Genomic DNA, 22,576 nt, shown 5'->3' with positions numbered 1-22,576 from the left:
TAGCATCATTCGGAACATCGTTATAAAAACATGAAATCTTGTACAAAAGTTGTAAACGGGGGGAATTTTAGAGAGGAAAAGGGTCATGGTGTAAAGCCGGTCGTCCACGAAGTAACGCGGCAACGCCTTCGAATATATTAATTTTTAAACGGTCAATTATGCGATGCATATTGAGCTGCGCGCTAGCGCTACTAAAAAGGGATGTCAACAAATCAGCATTCATATTATTTAGGTAAGTAATTTAGTTATTTCATAAATGCATAATTTTTTACTTAGCAGACAGCTCTCGTGTTATATATATTTTGCGATGGTGGAAAAAGGTCTAGCGCCGGCTTTGCAAGTGACACCTACGATTTACGTACGCTACGGAAAATTCTGGGAATAAATAATACCTATTAACATATTTATAATTAGAAAGAAAGAGAGGATTGGATTAAAATAATTTTAAAAATAAATGTGCTTTATAACAATCAATTATATTTAATATATTGAATAACTTATTAAATATTTTTATGTAATTTTGTACGTATGTACTTACAGAGTTTTCAATTAAATTTTTTTAAACAATTTACGACATAATTTAATTTTTTATATTCTTGTCACAATACGTAAGAAAAGAGGATGTGGATTCAAAGATCATCTAAGAAGTGAATCTCATTTTATTAAAAAAATCCAGACGCGATTACTCTGTGAAATTTGTTAAGAATGTGTGAAATGTAACGGATAAATTTCTATTTTTCACGGCAGTATGATATTTCGAAGCACTTGGAGACGCAAGACCATAAAAGATATTTAAATACTGCTCTATCTTCCTCCAAAATACAGAAATTTTAAGTAAAAACAATTTATGAAAACGAAGAAAAGAAACTAGCATTAGCAGAAGGATGTATTTCCATTCTATTTTTTATAGTCATTCCTTCAGATCTAAGGTCTGTACATCACAAGTTATCAAATCGGTTTTGCAGCGCACATGATACATAAGGCCGTTCAAACAGCTGCTGTTTTGTTGCCCGCAAATGTGGAAAATATTGTCATTAAAATATATTTCTATTTCTACATTACACTGTGCGTCTTCAAATGCTGAACGAATTTTGTGAAACTGCGGAAGTCGCATGTATAAGAAAATACTTGGTTACTGTAAAACGCGCTAGTTACCTCTTTCTTCAGCTTTAGATAGAATTTTCAAATTATACCACACCATAAATTCCTACTTTCTATATCAGGCTTAATGGCCTAGAATTGTAGAAGAGAGTTTTGAAAAAGAATCCTCAAATTCAGCTAGAGTTTAAAAACAAACAATCACCTTTTAAAAAATGCTATTTAAGTTATTGAGGGAGATAAAATTTTGGTAATCGAAGTAGCGAATGAAGTTTAAAATATCTGAATCAAAAGCGGCCAGAAAGCCAAAGCGGTCGGCTAAAATCTCTATGACCTTTGATCCCCATTATGACTTTCGGAGGTCAAAATAAATTGTTGTACGGATGAATGAACTGCGTAACCGACTTTGGCACCCTTCAAAACCTATGGTTTGACACGTTGGTTGTCATGATGGCCAGACATTTAACTCTATGACCTTTGACCCCCATTGAGACCTCGGTGGTCAACAAATCAACAATACGGATCTATTAACTGAAAAATTGACTTTGGTACCCTTGAAAACATATGGTTCGAAACCTGGGTGTCACGATGGCCGGACGTTTACCTCTACGGCCTTTGACCTCCGTATTAACCTTGGAGGTCAATTAGTGAATAATACGGGTATTTGGACAATACCAATGACTTGGGTGCCCTATAAAATCCATGGATCGACACCTTTGTTGGTATGCTATTCTTTTTGCCACCCTTATGACCTTGACGGTGACCTTACTGGGTCAAAGGTTGAATTTTCATAAATTAAAGTGTTTTTTTCGGGTTTCTTAAGTCCGAAAACCCAAGAATTGACATTTTGGTCAATGAAATTTAGACATTTTTCAATCTCAATTTTTTACATTAAAACCACATAGGCAAATTAAAATTTTTGGTTTGGACCCACATTGTGAGGTCAAAAGGTCAAAATTGTAAAAATGTTGCTTAAACTCAACAAAACTTAGGACCTTTCCCCATAAGTGTGCCAATTTTCATGAATATTGCTCGATGCAAAGTTACTAAAATTACGGGTCAAAAATGACACACGACCGTTGGGACTGTCTTAATATTCATTTTCTAGGAATGCCACCGTTAGGTTAATCTACTATTAATAAGTAATATTTCTAAAATAATTTTGCCTTTTTATGGACCCCTCCCTTCATCCTTTGTGAGATATCGTGGGATTTTGCTCCACGCCTTCTTTTTAATCTCACGTAGGATTTTTCAAAATGCGTATTTTCAGTGTAAATACGTTAATCTAGGCTTCATTGTGCTGGGCTTATAAATAAAACGATTTGTTTAATTATTTTTATTGAAGATAACCGAGATCGCAATAAACTGGTTTTTGCGGAAAAAATTACGAGATACTTGCCAGGACCCCTTCTTTTTACCTAGAGGGGGTGAAGCCATGGTCTGGGGGAGGAAAGCCATGGTCTAGGGGGGGAAGCCATGTTCTAGGAGGGGGGGGCAAGCCAAGTTGAGACATTTTAGCATGGAAAAGATGAATGAAACCAACATTATAAGAACATTATTACAGCGCTTTATTAGTTTATGAGATCATTTCCTTGAAAAAATAGTTTTATTTCAGTTACTTAACTTATACTAATACATATCATTTTTCGTTGGTTTGAAGAAAAATTTGTTGAATACTTTCGTTTCAATTCAGTACTGAGTTTGCTTAAAGACTTTTGCGATTTTTGCTTCTAGGGAGACAGCTGCTCCCCCTGGCCTTCGCTGGGTACGCCCATGTTTACATATGACATTCTTAATCAATTTATTTAATACGATCGCTTCTCGCTTTATCTTGATTTATTTAGCTTTTTGCGCACAGTCAAGGCTATAAAATGCCTTAGTTCATCGTAAAAATATATTTATTAAGTTTATAATCATTTTTCGTGCCCAATATCGTCACTTTTCAGCGACTTTGCAGCGAATGAGCGTTAAAATATCTCAAGCGCGCATACGGAATATCGTCTGCAGTCCCAACCGTGACGTCACGCTCCCCCATCCCACTCACTTCCCCGCCGTGCGATGTTGGCGTTCCGCCCGAATGGCAGGTCTACTTACTTCTTAGACCATTTAAGTAAGTAGACCTGCCGTTCGGGCGGAACGCTGTGGCCAACATCGCACGGCGGGGAAGTGAGTGGGATGAGGGCGCGTGACGTCACGGTTGGGACCGCAGACGATATTCTGTATGCGCGCTTGAGATATTTTAACGCTCATCCGCTGCAAAGTCGCTGAAAAGTGACAATATTGGGCACGCAAAATGATTATACACTTAATAAATATATTTTTACGATGAACTAAGGCATTTTATAGCCTTGATTGTGCGCAAAAAGCTAAATAAATCAAGATAAAGCGAGAAGCGATCGCATTAAATAAATTGATTAAGAATGTCATATGTAAACATGGGCGTACCCAGCGAAGGGCAGGGGGAGCAGCTGTCCCCCTAGAAGCAAAAATCGCAAAAGTCTTTAAGCAAAATCAGTACTGAATTGAAACGAAAGTATTCAACAAATTTTCTTCAAACCAACGAAAAATGATATGTATTAGTATAAGATAAGTAACTGAAATAAAACTATTTTTTCAAGGAAATAATCTCATAAACTAATAAAGCGCTGTTATAATTTTCTTATAATGTTGGTTTCATTCATCTTTTCCATGCTAAAATGTCACAACTTGGCTTGCCCCCCCTCCTAGATCATGGCTTCCCCCCCTAGACCATGGCTTTCCTCCCCCTAGACCATGGCTTTCCTCCCCCTAGACCATGGCTTCACCCCCTCTAGGTAAAAAGAAAGGGTCCTGGCAAGGAGTCGTTCCGAATGGAGGGAGAGATAACCTCACAGGCATACCTTGATTATTATGATTGATGAAATTATTATTATGATTGATGAAAAAATTACGTGATACTTGCCCCAGGGGCAAGTATCACGTAGTTTTTTCCGCAAAAACCAGTTTATTGCGATCTCGGTAATCTTCAATAAAAATAATTAAACAAATCGTTTTATTTATAAACCCAACACAATGAAGCCTAGATTAACGTATTTACACTGAAAATACGTATTTTGAAAAATCCTACGTGAGATTAGAAAGAAGGCAAAATCCCACGATATCTCACAAAGGATGAAGGGAGGGGTCCATAAAAAGGCAAAATTATTTTAGAAATATTACTTATTACTAGTAGATTAACCTAACGGTGACATTCCTAGAAAATGAATATTAAGACTGTCCCAACGGTCGTGTGTCATTTTTAACCCGTAATTTTAGTAACTTTGCATTGAGCAATACTCATGAAAATTGGCACACTTATGGGGAAAGGTCCTAAGTTTTGTTGAGTGTAAGCAAAATTTTACAATTTTGACCTTTTGACCTCACAATGTGGGTCCAAACCAAAAATTTTAATTTGCCTTATGTGGTTTTAATCTAAAAAAAATCGAGATAGAAAAAAGTCTACATTTCATTGACCAAGATGTCAATTCTCAGGTTTTCAAACCCGAGAAACCCGAAAATAACACTTTCATTTACGAAAATTCAACCGTTGACCCAGTTAGGTCATCGTCAAGGTCATAAGGGTGGCAAAAAGAATAGCAAATATGATGCATTAAAACTTAAGTTTCGTATAATTTTTTCTTTGGCATATTTCTTATATTTGAGTGATTTTTTTCTTCATTTCTTTTGCGGAAAAGGTCGTGAAATTTTTCACTCGAATTTGTTTAGTTATATTTCACACATTGAATTGCTTTTCTGATGCACACACTTCATTTACAGTAGAAAAAACGAGTTCAGTCGCAGCAATTGCTTGTGGTAAGGGCAAAGAATATTTCTTAATTTTAGGGCAATATTGTATGGAATATGCTTTGTTTCAAATGATGAAATATTTATAACCATTTGTACTCTATCAAGAATTGTGCTGAAGCCCAAGATTTTACCCTTTTTTAACCAATATATTTTTTTAAATAATGATACCTCATTAAAAAGATCGTTTTTGGAAATATTATTATATGGAAAATTTTATGCACAATGATCGAATGATTTTTGAACATCATTCCAATTAAGTTTATCTTTTAATGTAATCCAATGAAAATGTTCAATATAATTTTAATATAGCGTCCACTCTTCTAAATAATCTTTGCAGTTACGATAGAAATTTTTAACGTGATTCATGATATCTGCATGATTTATTGCACCCACTTCGAGCTCACTTATGCTCTTATCGATGGTTAATGGAAAAAAATTACTTTCTGACCGCTTTTGACTCAGATATTTTTAACTTCATTCGCTACTTCGATTACCAAAATTTTATCATCTTCAATAACTTCAATAGCATTTTGAAAAAGAGGTGATTGATTGTTTTTAAACTCTAGCTAAATTTGAGGATTCTTTTCAAAACTCTCTTCTACAATTTTAGGATATTGAACCTGATATAGATAGTAGGAATTCATAGTGTGGTATAATTTAAAAATTCTATCTACAGCTGACGAAAGAGGTAACTAGCGCGTTTTACAGTAACCAAGTATTTTCTTATACATGCGACTTCCGCAGTTTCACAAAATTCTTTCAGCATTTGAAGACGCACAGTGTAATTTAGAAATAAAAATATATTTTAATGACAATATTTTCCACATCTGCGGGCAACAAAACAGCAGCTGTTTGAACGGCGTTATGACATAAATATGTGCGCTGCAAAACCGATTTGATAAATTGTGATGTACAGGCCTTACATCTGAAGGAAAGACTATGAAAAATAGAATGGAAAGACATCCTTCTGCTAATGCTAGTTTGTTTTCTTCGTCTCCATAAATTGTTTTTACTAAAAATTTCTGTATTTTGGAGGAAGATGCAGCAGTATTTAAATATCTTTTATGCTCTTGCGTCTCCAAGTGCTTCGAAATATCATACTGCCGTGAAAAATAGAAAATTATCCGTTATATTTCACACATTTGACAGAGTAATCGCTTCTGGATTTTTTAATAAAATGAGATTCACTTCTTAGATGATTTTTGAATCCGCATCCTCTTTTCTTATGTATTGTCACAAGAATATAAAAAATTAAATTATGTCGTAAATAGTTTAAAAAAATTTAATTGAAAACTCTGTAAGTACATATGTACGAATTTACGTACAACATTACATGAAAATATTTAATAAGTTATTCAATGAATTACATATAATTGATTGTTTTATAGCAAATTTATTTTTAAAATTATTTTAATCCAATCCTCTCTTTCTTTCTAATTATAAATATGTTAATAGGTATTATTTATTCCCAGAATTATCCGTAGCGAACTTAAATCGTAGGTGTCACTTGCAAAGCCGGCGCTAGACCTTTTTCCACCATCGCAAAATATAAATAACACGAGAGCTGTCTGCTAAGTAAAAAAATATGCATTTATGAAATAACTAAATTACTTACCTAAATCATAAGAATGCTGATTTGTTGACATCACTTTTTAATAGCACTAGCGCGCAGTTCAATTTGCATCGCATAATCGACCGTTTAAAAATTACTATATGCGAAGGCGTTGCCGCGTTACTTCGTGGACGACCGGCAAATTCTTTACACCATGACCCTTTTCCTCTCTAAAATTCCCCCGTTTACAACTTTTGTGCAAGATTTCATGTTTTCATAACGATGTTCCGAATGATGCTAGATCGCTAACGAGATAAGAAAAAAATCTGCGGAAGTTTACAAAGGGCTTTGTCTTCATTTTACTGCCACAATATTTTTTCGTCGCTGCCAATGCCGAAAAAGGCCACTGTTTATTAATTGTAAGTTCACCAATCCTACCATGGCTGAGAGAATACTTCTCGTACATAACGCAATATATATTAGGACTTTTAATTGAAAAATCGTGAAGAAAATGGTCAAAATACCGCAGTGATACAGTGAATCCCCATTCGTTGCCATGCGCTACGACGATGAGCGTCCCAACCGTTACGTCACGCCCCTTTAAAAGTGGGCGGGGAAGGAAGGGAGCGGAGGGGAGATGTTGGCCACACGGCGAGACATGGGTAGGGGTGGGGAATGGCGGGTCTAGTTCTTATATGGTCTAAGACTTACTTAAATGGTCTGAATGGCGTTTCGGTGAGGCAGCGTTGCAACAAACAACGTTGCAACGCTGCCTCAGAAAGATCTCCGTGTGTAGCGGTAAGTTGAAATCTATGTGCATGCCCGTGTGGAAATCATAAAACCTCATTTCTCTCTCCGTCCTTGGAGGAGTAAAAAAAGACTGTTATCTTAATGAAATATGGTGCTTGCTATGCTTGTAAATTAGGGTGCAAAAACGGGCAATTCCGCTCAGCATATCGCGAATTAGTAATGTTTCCCTTACTCCACCTAAGGGCATGTCGTGCAGTGATCCTCTTATTCGCAAATTACTGGATCTAAACGGAGTTGATCACGATTCAATGCTTTAAAATATCTATCTTTATAGTTTTTCTTTATAAATTGTAATAAATACTCATCTTGGCAGGTACGTTTGCAGCATCAACACATGATATGATTTATCAGTCTTCCAGACACACACTTTTAATGAATGATTCCTTCTGTGGAATGTTTCTTATGTGACGACCTCCGTTATGTAGTACGTGCAATTTGCCCATGGTGTTTTCTTGTGGCGTTTTAAAATGAATCTTTTTCCTACTACCAACCTCTATCTATGCCAACTATCTTCTCATCATTCTGGTATTCAGTTTCGCGCTTAAAAAAAGAAAATAACTGATTATGGTTATTTCTGTGAGTTATCCACAGTGACTTGTTTTCCGTATATCTGATACTTAGGTGCTTTGAGGTGATCCCTAGCCTTCTATTTTCATGGGTTAACCACTTGTATGAGAATATGTTGTCTTAGTTGGTCTTAGTTGCTCACATTCGTGGATTATTTGACGTTGTGCCTGCGGTATTATGTAATTCTTCGCAGTGTTTGCCCCTTGTCAGAGCTTTCGGTATTTGTTTTCTGCCAGCAACGATCTACTCGCGGACAGATATAGTAGTGCCGTTCTTGTTATCTCGAAAAATTTCAGTGCCTCCGTAATTGTCGGCTATTAGTCTCACATTACGTATCTTCAGGGACTAGTTAAAGCCAGTCAACAGCTTCAAAGTTATCCTGTGTTTGTAAAAAAAAATGGATTCGAAGGTTCAGACTGGTGCGTTCTTATTTTTAAAATAATATAAATCCGTTTTTTATCTTATACTTTCCTTGGGTCATGTAGTGGCATGTTTTTTTACGCTGAAAGTTCATTTTTTTTACTGCATCTTAAATGATTGGCACCTGAGAGACCATTTTCATGATGTTGTAATTGTATAGGTGGGCTGGGAACAGCTTTAATGCTACCTGAACCCAATCGTACTATCGAGGGAAGATTACATAGCGATTCCAAAGGGATTTTAGTGTTTTTACTGTAGTCTACCAAAACCAATGGCATGAGTGTGCTTGAAAAGGTTGGCCTTCTGGTATATGTACTCATGCCATCTTTCTTAGATAATGAAGTATACCCCTTGGGGAATTAGAATTGTCCTCATTCAACAAAGGAAATCTTTCTTGAAAACTAATTTTTGTTCTTTTGCAGTCCTTGGGGAAATAGCTCCTGATAAAATAGGGAGAACACTGACCCATGAGCATCTTTTCCTTGACTTTGATGGATTTTACACCCCACCACCTCCCCACTTGGGAGAGGTTATTTTTGATGGGCCCATCCATCTTCAAAATGTTGGGTTCATACGTCAGTATCCGTAAGTATGCAATGCCTTATTAATTTGCAGTACATGAAAATATCATTAAGAGGAGTAATGTAGTTTTCATTTATGGTTAACAACTATTTCATATCTTTCTATCACCAGGCGTATTTAGTGTCCTCTCGAGCATTTATAATTCGTTATTGTTTCAACCAAGATCTTATGTGCTGACTTAATCAATTGTTATCTTTGTGAACTGAGTATTTGATGGTCCATATCGGGGACTATTTGAATGTAGTTTTTGAATTTATTATATTTATTTTGAATTCATGATAAGGTTTATTGTCCTAATGAAACGATTTAGTACAGCAAAGTTGACAGCTGTCTTTCCCAGAAGTGCCATCTCCCTGAATGTGAGTCATGGTGTGGGTTTTCACTCGAGAGTATTTTTTTACTTTAATTGGGATTAATTTTCCATTGATATTTTGATTTAGCTTTTTTATTTGCCTCACATCTATTTTCACCATCAATTGTTTATTCATTACACTTCTCATAACTCTGGCTATCCTATTCATTTGATTATTGGTGAGAATTTGTATCTGAGGGCCTCTCGTCTTTAGAAATAATTTGATGGTAAATGGCTGGTGCTGGCATAGCTGGTCCCAGGTGGCCACGCCAGTTTTGGCCCAACATAGGTTGTTCACCAGCACCTTCCTTCCCCTTCCCATCTTACCCAACATCTAACTAGTGAATCAGATGCTGTAAGTTGTTTAAGGGATAGCATGTGGCCATCTTCTGCACTATAATATTTATGTTGAAAACCACATTTCTGTGAGTATTTTTCATTCAAAACCAAAACATACTTCCCCTGGCCATTTATTAAAAAAATCATTCTCGTAGGACTTTAAAAATATCTCAAAGTATAAAATTTCATTACTTTAGATCACAAAATATTTAAATTAGCGAAAACTTGAAATCAAACCAATATGTTTGACGAAATTAGCTCCATGTTTTTTCATGATATTGGGATATTGGCTCGATCATCGATTTTGGGCCAAGGCACTGTGCTCAAACATTGGTGTAGTATAAAAGATGTGGCTCGACCTTTGCAACCTATAACACTGCAGTGTTGGGCCAACATCTGACTAATGCCTGATTCACCTGCGTTAGGGCGTTAGGTGAAAGGAGTTCAATCGAACCATTGTCTGGGCTGCCTAATGAATGGAATCATATAATACATTCAAAACATTTGTATTAGTTTACATTCACCTCACGCAATCAATTTTAAAATACCTGGAACAACACTATGATCATATTAATTTAACGTATAAGGTTAACCTATTGCTATAGCTAAGGTTGAGGTTAACCTAGAGCTTCTTTATCATAAAATAGTATTTTAAAATTAATTTCACATAAAAATTTAAATATTACTCTAATTTATGATAAATATTTGCTTTTATACCTCTTTTCTTTATGAGTCAGTCTCTCATTGTGATTTACACAAAGATTGCACATTCATTGCCTACTACATATTTTTCTTGTCATAACTTATGCCTCTGGTGCATAATCTATGAGTGCAGAGATAGCATTGGTGTTATATCTTAATTTCAGTGACTTTTACAAAATGGGTTACTCTGGAACTCTCAAGTATCATATATTTTTTAAAATATTTCAGCTACAGCAGCAAATATAACCTGGCTTTCTATGATGAGGATACCCATAAGGCCCTATATAGAGATATTGACGAATATCTTAAGTCCGGTGGATTGACAATTGTGGAAAATTCCTGTCATGGCCTAGGTCGAAGAGCGGATCTTATGAAAGAAGTCAGCAAGAAGACAAATGTTAATATTGTGGCTGGCACAGGTGACTAACTCTTTTTATTCTCAGGGTGGAAAGGTGAATCTAAGTGGGAGAACATACATTAATATCTCTTTTCTCTCGCTGTGTAAAAATTGAGCTCGTTGTTCTTGACTGTAATCTTCTCCTGGTCACATTTTTCTTTTTTATTTAAAACAAAATTAAATAAACCTTTTCTTTTACATAAATACTGAAAGAGTTTACCTTCTTGCTGAAGGGATTAATGATTGTTTTTATTATAATAAGACACGTAAATGAGCTAGTCTCTGCTTCCTGCCGTCTTTATTCCCTGAATTTTATCCTTCTTCTTGGTTCATTTATTTTTGATACTCTACCATTCTATTCCCCACAGATCATTCTTAGGGTTCCACATGCCATGTAAAATGTGTTTTATATTATAATTTTATAATTGTAAGGATAGTATTTAACTGCATTTGGGCAATTCCATTTGTGACGGAATTAACTTTCGAGAAAACTATGCAATACGATATTTTGATTAAATTGTAAATTATAAAACTTCTGTGTGATCAAAAAACATTTATGTAGATTATGTTCATACATAGAAACAAAATTAATTATCGAAATACCTTTTAAATATGCCCAAAATTAACATGTGACGGAATTAGTGCCAGGTCAACCTCCTAAGTGTAATGATTTCAAAAATCTTTTAGTACAGTTTGAATCGAAGTACAGTTTGAAAACCTTTAATAAGGCTCTGAATAATATTTCAAATACATATTGATATCTTAAAATTTAATCAATTAGCTGTCGATTTATCAAGATAAAATATTTCCGGCCCAAATTTTAATTTGTGAGAAAAGGTTGACATTTTCATGGAAATGCCCATTTATAACTTTTCTTAGTGCGTAAAATTTTTTAACAAAATGGTTGAGAAATTATGAAAGTAGACTGGAAAATCTGTAAAAGTTATATGTAGTGAACTTTGAATTTTGAGTGCCATCCTGAATATCTAAAGTGACCAAATATCATATCAGTTGGGATGTGCTGCTGGCACCCTGAATTTTTAGGGGAAATACAAAAGTCATGGAAATATGCATAATTGACATCTGATGAAAGGAGGGCAGTTGAGCATCCCCTAATTATTTTAGGAATTTTTGGATCATTGGTGTATAAAGGTTGGATTACAGTGCCTAAAGTAGAAAATCTGGTGACTTCAGCCATACCAGTTAACACCTTGCCAATTTCACTCAAATTCTAGCTTTTAAAAGTGTTGTTTGGATTAGAGAATGGAACATAGTAAGTTTCCAACTGAGGATAATTTAAGACTACCCAATAATTACCTATTGCTTGTTGTATTTTCTACATCTGTATTTTCATTATTTTGAAATTTTAACAAGATAGGGGGCATTATTCAATGTGTGAAGGAAGGCACCTGTGGTAATGATAACATTAATCAAGAACAGGAGTGGTAAAGGTAAGGGATAGGCTTGTTTCCTTGAATTGCCAAATTTAGACAGTTAGTTTACAATAATACGTAAAGTTTTACCATAATCATAGGATTCTAATGGAAGTTAAGTTTTTCATTTACATGTATGTATTTCATTGTATTCTCGCCTGAAAATAGATTTTTCTCTCCCAGCATTCTTTAGAAAGTCACTTAAATCGGGATGTGGATGTACTCGAAAATTCAAGTCGAGTCGAGTAGCTGGTACTCGACTCGAATGATTCGAGTAGTATTACGACTGTCGAGTCGAGCAGTTTCTGTTACTGGGCTGTCGAGGCTGAGAATTCGAAAGGATCAAATATTATGTGATACATTTACGTAAACAATCTTAATTACTATTGTACAAATATCTTTTTTGAGGGTTCTTCTGAGCAGTTAGGGTTCATACATTGACGACATATTACAAGAGGTTAATTAATTTCAATTATGCTTATGGAACTGTTAAAGGCACATTAATTATCATTAATCTCCTAATTGTGATTCAATTGCCATCCATGTTCCCGGTTGTCTTTTCCTTTTTACAAAAAGCTAAGCATTCAAAGTAGAAAATTCGCAAGGGGATTGAAAATTATGAGAACATGTTTGAACATGCAATGCTGTATTGCCTAGTTCAAGAATTAACATACTCGACTCGATACTCGCGAATAGTTTTCAACTCGACTTGATACTCGACTCGAGGTCATAAAGTACTACATACTCGCATATCCTTACACTTCAAATTGATTGTAAATGTGTAAATCCTTGCAGATAATCATCATCATTATGTATTGTTGCTATGCTTTCAATGATTTGGGTAATAAAACACGAATCATTCTTATCACCCAATGCATAAAGGATAAGCTTTCTATGATTTAATTTTACTGAAATTCTTCTTCCCGCCAGGTTTCTATGTGTCAAGTGTCCAAAAAGAAGATGTGTTGAAACTTTCAGTTGAGCAAATGGGGAATATAATAAGAAAGGAGATGTTAGAAGGTTGCTCTGAAGATCCAAGTGTTAAGTGTGGTTTCATTGGGGAAGTGGGAAGCTCTTGGCCCATTGATGGTGAGTCTGTGCTACTGCATAGTATGCTGTATTTCTGGATGATGATGTAAGATCTGACAGTGATGTGATCTGATATGAAAAAGCAGTTCTTAGTATGACATCCGAAAGTTTTGGACCATTCACTTTTAGGTACCTACTTCAACATAAGGTACAAATCTGAAAAGGTACTAAACAGGAAGGTACGAAACTATGTCCTATCAGAAATGGCACTGAATGAAAGAGCTGCTGATCCAGGAAGTTGTGATAGTTTTGTACTATATATCATTTATTTGTCCATTGATTTGTCGTTACAAGTATAATGTTAAGTGAGGTACGCAAGCAGAACTAATAAAAAATGGTATAGATGAAGAAATTTATCTGGAGAATAAAATAAGTTTTTCAAAAGAAACTTACGAAGATTGCACTTCAAGAGGGACATAGTCCTTACTCTCTTAAATTCAGGTGGATGCTTATTAAATAAAAATTGGCCCATGTGCCAAGGGTCATAAGCCAATTTTTTAATTCTTATACATATCTTGCATGATGTGGTGGAAATTCTTAATATTAGTAAAATTGGACATTGCAATATTTCCCCTGAGTTTTAATTTTTAATGATGTTGTTTGTAACAACGAAACTTATAGTGTCAAAATAAAAGTCAATGGAAATATTGCAATGCCGTGCAATTTTACTAATCTGTATACATAGGTATATGTTTGGTAAAAGCTGGTAGCGCTCTTGTTATGATAACAAAGATAATCATCATTGGCTGTATAATTAGAAATAATCTTCTTTGCACCAACAATTTTGGCAAGCATGTGTATACAGGGGAGAGGTAAAATGCTAAATTTCTGATTATATAAAGGGTGACATGGGGCTTCAACAGGGGCTTTCATAGGTGAATGTGGGAGGGGGGGAAACGAAGGCCAAATATAAGCAGCCTTCTCATAGGACTCATCCTTCCCTCTCAGCCGGTCATATTAAAATATCGTATTGACAGCAGCAGAGAAGTCAAGAGTGGAAGCATTCGTAATGTGATGCCACCGAAGAATGATGAAGATAAAATGTATTGACCGTATAAGTAACGAGGAAGTGTTAAGAAGACTGGGAGAAAATAGAAGCCTCCTAAAAAACTTAAGCAGAATATGGGACAATTTAGTTGGCCACATTTTGAGGCACGATGGCCTGATGAAGACTATCGTTGAAGGACAAGTAGAAGGGAAAAAGGGCAAGGGACAGCCCCGAATGAGTTACATAGGACAGGTTATAAAGGATGTAAAAGAGAAGACATACATTGCTATAAAAAGGTTAGCGGATAGGAGAGAGAAATAGAGAGCTTTGTCAAACCAATCTTAGGATTGTTGACTAATGATGATGATGATGATTGAATATGCATCTGTCGATATTTGCCTGCATATTTCTTTAAAAAATTCACATCTTAGAAAATATTGGAGTACAATTTGGGATACAGGCAAATATTGGCAAGGATATAGGCGGATTGAGAGGGGGGTCATGGGGGCACGTGCCTCCCCTCCAGATGCTTAAAAAATAGACAAAATATTTTATGTTGTGTGTTACAGAACCTCAATCATTTAATTTAATATTAATAACTTTCATATCAAAATAAAGAGACTATTTTATATAGTAACTGTTGTATTTTATTTTAATCTCAAATATGAGAAGACCTGTCAGAGCCTTGTGCCACCCCCAGAATAAAATCCTGGATCGCCCCTGGGTGCTTTGCCTAAAAACTGTAGTTTCTTCTTTTGAATTTTGAATATTATTTTATAATTGAGCCTGTGGCGTTAGGAGAGAATACTAAACATTAAATTGAGTATAGTTTTGGAGCTTAAAACAAGTCTTACAGGAAGTAAAAGTGTGGGTGTATTTTGTGGAAATTTCACAGGGAAAAAATTAATCGTCTTGACCGGGATGGGTGAATGATTTTTTTTTTCTCTTCAGAATTTTTGCACAATTTATGCATTGCGGGTGACACAGTAAAGTTTTCAATGTGACTAGTGCGGCATGCTTAAAATAATGTGAATGCAGTTTCAGGATTTAATTAATGCTTGTACCTTCTGAAACCATATAACCTATATTCCTTATCTGGTTACCATGCAACCCACAGATCATTTTTGGGAATAGATTTCTTCCATTTGTTACAAGGAGATTTCACTCTTGCAAATGTTGTTCCTAAAATGATTCTCTCAGCATTTTTTTCCAGAATATTTTGTGAATGAACTTATCTTCCATAACGTTCTTAATAGTGCATAGTTATACTTGGAAGTACATACATAATTAGTATCTGTGCATTATTATATTGTTCCATGATTTTAAGTATTCATTATTTATTTAATTTTAGCATCTGTCTTTGTTGATAAGACTGGCTACGTCACTGAAAGAATTTTTCTCCATCTAGCATTTGAAAAGAATGCTATTTTAGCAACTGCTGCTGTCCAGGAAGAATTAAAATGCCCTGTAAGTTTTCACCCTGGGCGCCATTCGGATGCTCCATTTGAGATCATTCGCATTCACCTTGAAGCTGGGGGCCTGAAGCACAAGACTGTCATGTCTCATCTAGAGCGTATGTATCTTTTCTGAAAGACCGATTGGTTTTTTTAGGATTTGGCCATTATTCATTAATTTTTTTATAGATTATTTTTTAAATTTTGTGTTAATTTATTTTTTTGTTTAACCTTGAAAGAAAAGTAGTGTTTTATGTGTAACTCACAAAAAATTTAAATACTTAGCTAGTTTAAATCAACATGTTAGTACCTATTTCTTGTAAGAGTTTTACATTAGGTTTACCACCTTTAATTAACTGTCGTAGTTAAAAAAGTCATAGGAATTAAAAGTCGTAGGAATAACGATATGTAACTATATTCAGGTACATAGTTATTTCAGGCATGACTTTATGGAGTCTACTTAACATTATGAAAGGGATCGGGTTGGTGTGGTGGCTAGAGTGTTGGCTTCCCACCCGGTGGGTCTGGGTTCAAATCCCGGCAGCGGCAGAGAATTTTCAGAGACTGCCCGATCCCTGCTTGAATGTTGTGTGGAGGACATTTCAAGCGCAACACTCCGTCCGTCGAATGGGACGTTAAGCCGTGGTCCCCTTGGCGCCTTTCGTTAAGAGCAGGCTAACGCCGATGCCGGGTTTCTCTCCACCCTTCCTTCCACACCCTTCCCTCATGGCGCAAATGACCTCAGCTGTCGGTCGCCTCCTCCAAATACCATACCATTAACATTAATATCTCTATTGTCCAATGTCACCTAGTTTTTGCTCCTTCAATATCAAAATGGCAACGATAACTTCACTTGTTTTTTCGAGAATTTCATATTGCTCTTTGAACACTGTTTCCCCAAAAGACTTATGTCCAAAACTAAAGGTAAAAAGCCCAGTAATAAGTGGTTTACTAAGGAATTATCTCATTTACGATCTGTAGTAATCCAACTTCACTCCAAATATAGTCACTCTCGCAATATTGAGGACAAGAAGGCCTGGCTTCTTCATAAGAAGGAGTACATAAATAAAATAAATCAGTCAAAAATTATGGCAAATGGTACTCTAATTAATAAGGCTGACAATAAAGTAAAGGCACCCTGGAAAGTTATTAATTCTGAAACTGGCTCTATACATCTCAATTCAGAACTCCCTTTCTGTTCTGAAAGCCTGAACAAGCATTTCATTGACTCAATCAATCTCATCATCTCCTCTTTAAAGAGCCCATCTGCTGATGCCACTGATCTTCTTAGAGAACTCCCTGTAACCGCACCTGCTTTCAAATGGCAGTGGGTTACTCCCACTGACATTTTTAAAACTATCAAAAGCTTCAGAAAATCAAACTGCACCGACATTTATGGATTATCAGCCAACCTTATCATACAATTAGCAGATGTACTCAGTGAACCCCTTGCAATAATTTGCAATACTTGCTTTCAGTCAGGCTCATTCCCAAAAGAACTCAAGATATCGAAAATAGTCCCCATTCATAAAAAAGGTGATAGAACCTCACCAGCAAATTACCGCCCAATTTCTATCATTCCTGTTTTTGGTAAGATAATTGAAAAAGTCATTAAAATTCAGCTCTACAATCATTTTCACGATAATAATCTATTTACACCCTCTCAATATGGCTTTCGTCAAGGTCGTTCTACATCTTCTGCCATCAAATATGTGGTCGATAACTTACTGGAGGCTTTTGAAAATAGATCCTCTCTTGTTTTAACAGCTTGTGACCTTTCTAAAGCTTTTGATTGTGTTTCCCATCCACTACTCCTTAGAAAATTACAATATTATGGTATCAATAATACTGAATTAAAACTCATGGAGTCCTACTTAACAAACCGCTTGCAATGTGTTCAAGTGAATAATTCACTGTCTGCCCCTATTAACGTAACACATGGTGTACCACAAGGATCAGTCCTCGGTCCTCTTTTATTTTTAATTTTGATAAATGATCTCCCACACCATCTTCCTTGCACGTCAGTCTTATATGCTGACGACACTACTCTCATACATGATCTAAATGACCCCACCTATCCTTCGGATGTTATCCTTTCAGTGGCCGAAGAATGGTTCTCAGCAAACAGGCTTGCCCTTAACACAAATAAAACCCAACAAATGGTGTTCTCCTTAAGCCCTACTCTGTACTACACTAGAAATTTAAAGCTACTGGGCTTTGACCTTGATTGCAGACTAACATGGGATTGTCATACATCCTCTACAACTGCTAAGTTATCAAAAGCCATATTCCTCCTTAGAAAACTGAAAACACTCATTCCTGCCGAACATCTTCGAGCAGTTTACTTTGCCATTTTTCACTGCCACCTCTCCTATGGCATTGAGGTTTGGGGCCATTCTTCCTCATCTAAAGAGTTATTCATTCTACAGAAAAGAGCCATTAGGATTATTAACAATTCTAACGTAAGGGAACACTGCAAACCACTACCCACTGTAGGCTGTCAACTACAAAAAATTCTTTTGACCATGTTAAACTTTGCATGTTCAACCACTTACCTCAAGAGGCAAGAAATTGTACTTTAAGAAAGTTTAAAGGTGTTCTTCACTCGTGGATAGTGACTCAAGCTTTTTATTCACTCAATGAATTTCTGGAGAGCAATACTCTAAATTGTATATTCTAGATTTAGTTTTTCTTTGACGAAGACTATTACATTGTATTATGTTTAATGTTGAATAAATTATGATTATGATTATGAAAAGTAAAGAAAACTTTGTAATTCTACGTAAATAATAAATGTCCAACCCATGGGCATCACCAGCAGGGGGCAGCTGCCCCCTGTGGGATCAAAAATAAAATTTAGTTAAAAACAGAAGTTTTTTTCAAAATTTTCTCTTGAAGAAAAATAATATAAGTATAAGACATGGAATAATTTTTTTTCAAGTACAAAATTAAAATAAATTAATTAAGTGCTGTCATCATTTTCTTAAACTTTTGACTTCACTTACCTTTTCTCTGCTGAATTGTTGCAACTTGAATGACGACAGCTTATCTCCCGTCCCCCCCAGTTTTGATCCTGGGTATGCCCATGGTGCAACCTAGGTTTCAACGTTTTCATTAAACTATATTCAAACATAGAATTTATTTGCAAGTGCTCATAGTCAAGTTGTATTTTATTGTTACAGGTACTCTTACAACTGAGGCTATCCTATCTGATTTTGCTGAGCTTGGTACTTTTTGCCAGTTTGACCTCTTTGGCACAGAATGTTCTCTTTATCAGCTGAACATGAAAGTGGATATGCCATCAGATGCACAAAGGCTGAGAATGGTGAACCATCTTGCTGGTGAAGGATTCCTTGATAGGATCCTCCTGGCACATGACATCCACACTAAGCATCGACTGGTGAGAAAATTATTTCATATTTTATTTTGTGATTGGTCGATTCCAAAATTTTAGTGATTCTGGTTCTAACGTTTTGATTCCGATTACACCAAAACAATTCACCTGATGGGTATTGTATCTGCAACTGTAATATATAACAAAAGAAATACAAGTGCAATACATATGTAATTCAACTTTGTATTACAATCATGATGCAATTGTTTACGAGGAAATTTGATACTATATTACAATTGTAATCAACATTCTGCGTTTTGAAAAACTTTTTTAATACGTTTGAATTACAAATGTGTTACCACAATTGTGCTGACTGGGAATAGGTTTATTTTGACTTTGTCTATTGAGATGCAGTTGCATGACCGGGTGCGGGAATAATTGCTGCATGCTCAATGGGACAAATATCTTTCGCAATCAAATTTGCCAGTACTGAAACTTTGGACTGAGAATGATGGAGCGTATGATTTTTTTTATTGCTCATTGGAATGCATTAGATAACACTTATGTACTCCAGGCATTTTATATTTTTGATGCATATGATAATTCCATGTTGCGGATTATCCATGCACAATTTTCACTGTTGCGCAATTTTTCCGCGATCTTTAAACAAAAAAAAATTGGATGCCATCACTGGAATTACTGCATTAATGCTAGGATACACAGGACTTATTATTCACGTTAAAATCCCCTTCGTGAAACAGAAGGGATCATGTGCTAGCTGCGTTCACAGGAGCACAGTTTTCTTGTTTCCCAAGCCTCACAGTGCATGACCGCGCTCCGTGATCACGGTACACGTCCCGCAGCAGTTGCAAGCCGGGCAACTTGACGAGATGCGACTGCATGGCGTGGTGCTTGGAAATGTTGTTTCGGATGTCGCGCAGTGATTTTGAAGCATTCGTTCATTCCAATTATCTGTATCCGTGATCACGCAGCCCGGATGCGTGGTTTTTTAAATCAGTTCTTATAAGAAGCCATAATAATAGGAGTACAACCTTGTTATTGCCGTCAAAAAGGTCATGGACTGGCAAAGAAAGCTCTCAATGAATCCAGGAGGCACTCTAAAATAACTGAATATCTGCATAAATAATAATGTATTGTTTGTCTTATGTAAATTATGAACGTTACAGGACATTTTTGTGAAAGTTTGGGTTATCCGTGTTTTCCCATTATTCGTGCCTCCGCTCCCCATCATTAGCCCGGACAATTAGGAGTGTGCTCTAATTCCAGCAAACTTTTCTGAAGAAATATGTATTTCATTTTCAGATTGAGTTTGGAGGCCATGGGTACTGCCACATTAATAACAATGTTATACCAAAGATGAAGATGAGAGGAATGACACAAGAAGATATTGACCAAATAACTATCAAAAATCCTGCCCGGTGGCTTGCATTCTAGTTGCATATGAAAAACACCTGCATATATATTCTTCATCTATTATTTTGGTAAATGAAGACCCTTTGATTTTTAAAATATGAAAGGGAAAGCGTATTGTGCCTTATTGTTGTTCCATGAAAGGTAAATTCCTATTTTCTTTTATAAAGCATTTCATACTCAGTCAAATGTCAGTAAAATTAATATATGGGGTTATACTGTAGAGGAAATCATCATGCAGCATGCCTGAATCGATATTGTTTTTCATTAATATCCAATTCTTTTTATAGCTATATGTAATATAAAAATCTTCATCACTGTTGGATTATGTATAAAAGTGATGATGAAAATATGACTGAATACACAGCATTTTTATGGAGATTCATGTAAAAATTTCTTTTGATCCTCTATTTCCTGAAGGTTTTTTTTTCCAGTTAGAGGTAACTGAATATTATGTTACCAATATCTTCGGAAATATCTTGAAAATTTTCACTTTTCATTTGGTCACGAAAAATAGATATCATCATTTAAAAATCTAAAATCAATCTACATATCTGTATGACGTAGCAATTAAATGGGATCGAAGAATCAATAGATCTCTCAATTTCCTGGATTCAGAGATGCTGCCATTTAACTTCTAAATTTATTTTTTTAATATCACTATCTTTCCCTCTTAACTGATGTTAAAGTGAGGGTTAGGAATTGGTAGGGTCATGAAGAATGTGTTCCATTCTAGTCAACGTTTACTAAAATGTATTTTTTAAATTTAAAGTTTGAGTGCAAAGTTTCCTGTCATTCTGTGCATATTGGGTCAGACAGCGTGCACATTAGGGCGGATTGGAAAAATCGATTTTTGTCAAATCCATTTGGCCCAGTGAAAAAAGTTGTGGGACTGACCAAAAATTAGGCCTGAAAATTTTGAGGCCTCATGGTGAACCCCTGACTCTGAAAATTTTCAGGCCTTATTTTTGGTCAGTCCCACAACATTTTTCATTGGGCCAGATGGATTTGAAAAAAATCGATTTTTCTGATCCACCCTAGTGTACATATGTATTTCCCTATCTGTAGTCGGCTAAAAAAATCTCTCAATTATAGTGTTTCTTATATTCTCGCTTATAGAGGCTTTTGAGGGTAAAAATGATGGGACCTGACCATGAGTCTCACTCATAGAAGTTTGTCACTTCTACAATTGGGTAGTTTCTTATTTTTTTAATTGTCTAAATCAAAAGATTATTACTCCTGGAGTACGCATTTTCACTTTAAGATTTTTAAATGATGATATCTATTTTTTGCGATCAAATGAAAAGTGAAAATTTTGAAGTCCGCAAAAACATGACATGACAACTATGAATGCTGGGAAAAGCCTGTGTGACGTCATTGTGGTACCGGCTGCTGCCGTGTGAGGCCACCTTGGTGCGAGGTTATGAGCACCGCTACGATGCAGGCTGCTAGCAGGTAGCAGAGTACCTAGTAAGCAGGTAGTGCTTGGCTTAAATAAGGATTATTAATACCCTATCAAACGAAGGAAACTTTCCGACCATAGGCAATTTTAATAGGTTTTTAAGATATGTTTCCCTGACCTCTGTGCCACATGCATGCATTGGTAATCTAATACAATGTAAAAGTCCTGACTACTCGTAAAGCATCTAGGTCCCTGTGACGTCATGTGGAGTGGCATCGCATGGTCGCCAATGTGGCCTTTTTCAAATTAGGGTAAAATTGACCATTAACATCCGTCTAAACTGGGATTTCTAACACCAAATAATTTGTATATTATGAATACACTAATGGTGGGTAAGGAATCACAATCAATGTCTTTCGTTTTCTTTGATGAAGGAAGCTACCCTATTGCAAGTGAGTTTTAGAATAAAAAATAATCTTTACAACATTTAATATGCATTGTAATTAGCCAATTCAATATGGATAGGAAGGATTTCGTTGTGGTCTGATACATTTTTTTATTTGGGGTTGTCCGTATATTTTAATTAAAATGGAACAAATATTTAGCCAACGTTAGTTACTCATCCTCACTTTTCCCATAAGAGAATGGTGCTCATTGAAAGCACGACAGCTAATGAGGAAACTACCCTATTCTCACTTATCGAGGTTTGACTGTAATTATGAAGCCAGTAAAGGGATCCCTTACCTTGCCTACTCCCTTCAACCCCTCTGAAACAAATTTTACCTTCCAAAACCCACCCAA

At 35.7% G+C, this 22,576-nt stretch overlaps 1 protein-coding gene across 1 annotated transcript; it reads left to right on the top strand.

Moving 5' to 3' along the window:
- The first annotated feature begins 7,860 nt into the window (after positions 1-7,860).
- On the top strand, positions 7,861-20,754 carry LOC124163763 (phosphotriesterase-related protein). Its single transcript, XM_046540847.1, has 7 exons — positions 7,861-8,271; positions 8,695-8,857; positions 10,476-10,666; positions 13,008-13,166; positions 15,563-15,727; positions 18,791-19,008; positions 20,266-20,754. Exons 1-7 carry the CDS (start codon positions 8,250-8,252, stop codon positions 20,395-20,397), a joined length of 1,050 nt encoding a protein of 349 aa, XP_046396803.1. The 5' UTR covers positions 7,861-8,249; the 3' UTR covers positions 20,398-20,754.
- The last annotated feature ends 1,822 nt before the right edge of the window (positions 20,755-22,576 follow it).

Source organism: Ischnura elegans, chromosome 8 (assembly GCF_921293095.1).
Source record: "Ischnura elegans chromosome 8, ioIscEleg1.1, whole genome shotgun sequence".
Lineage (NCBI taxonomy): Eukaryota > Metazoa > Arthropoda > Insecta > Odonata > Coenagrionidae > Ischnura > Ischnura elegans.
The sequence above is the reverse complement of the archived record's forward strand: the minus strand, read 5'-3'. Positions and strand labels throughout refer to the sequence as shown.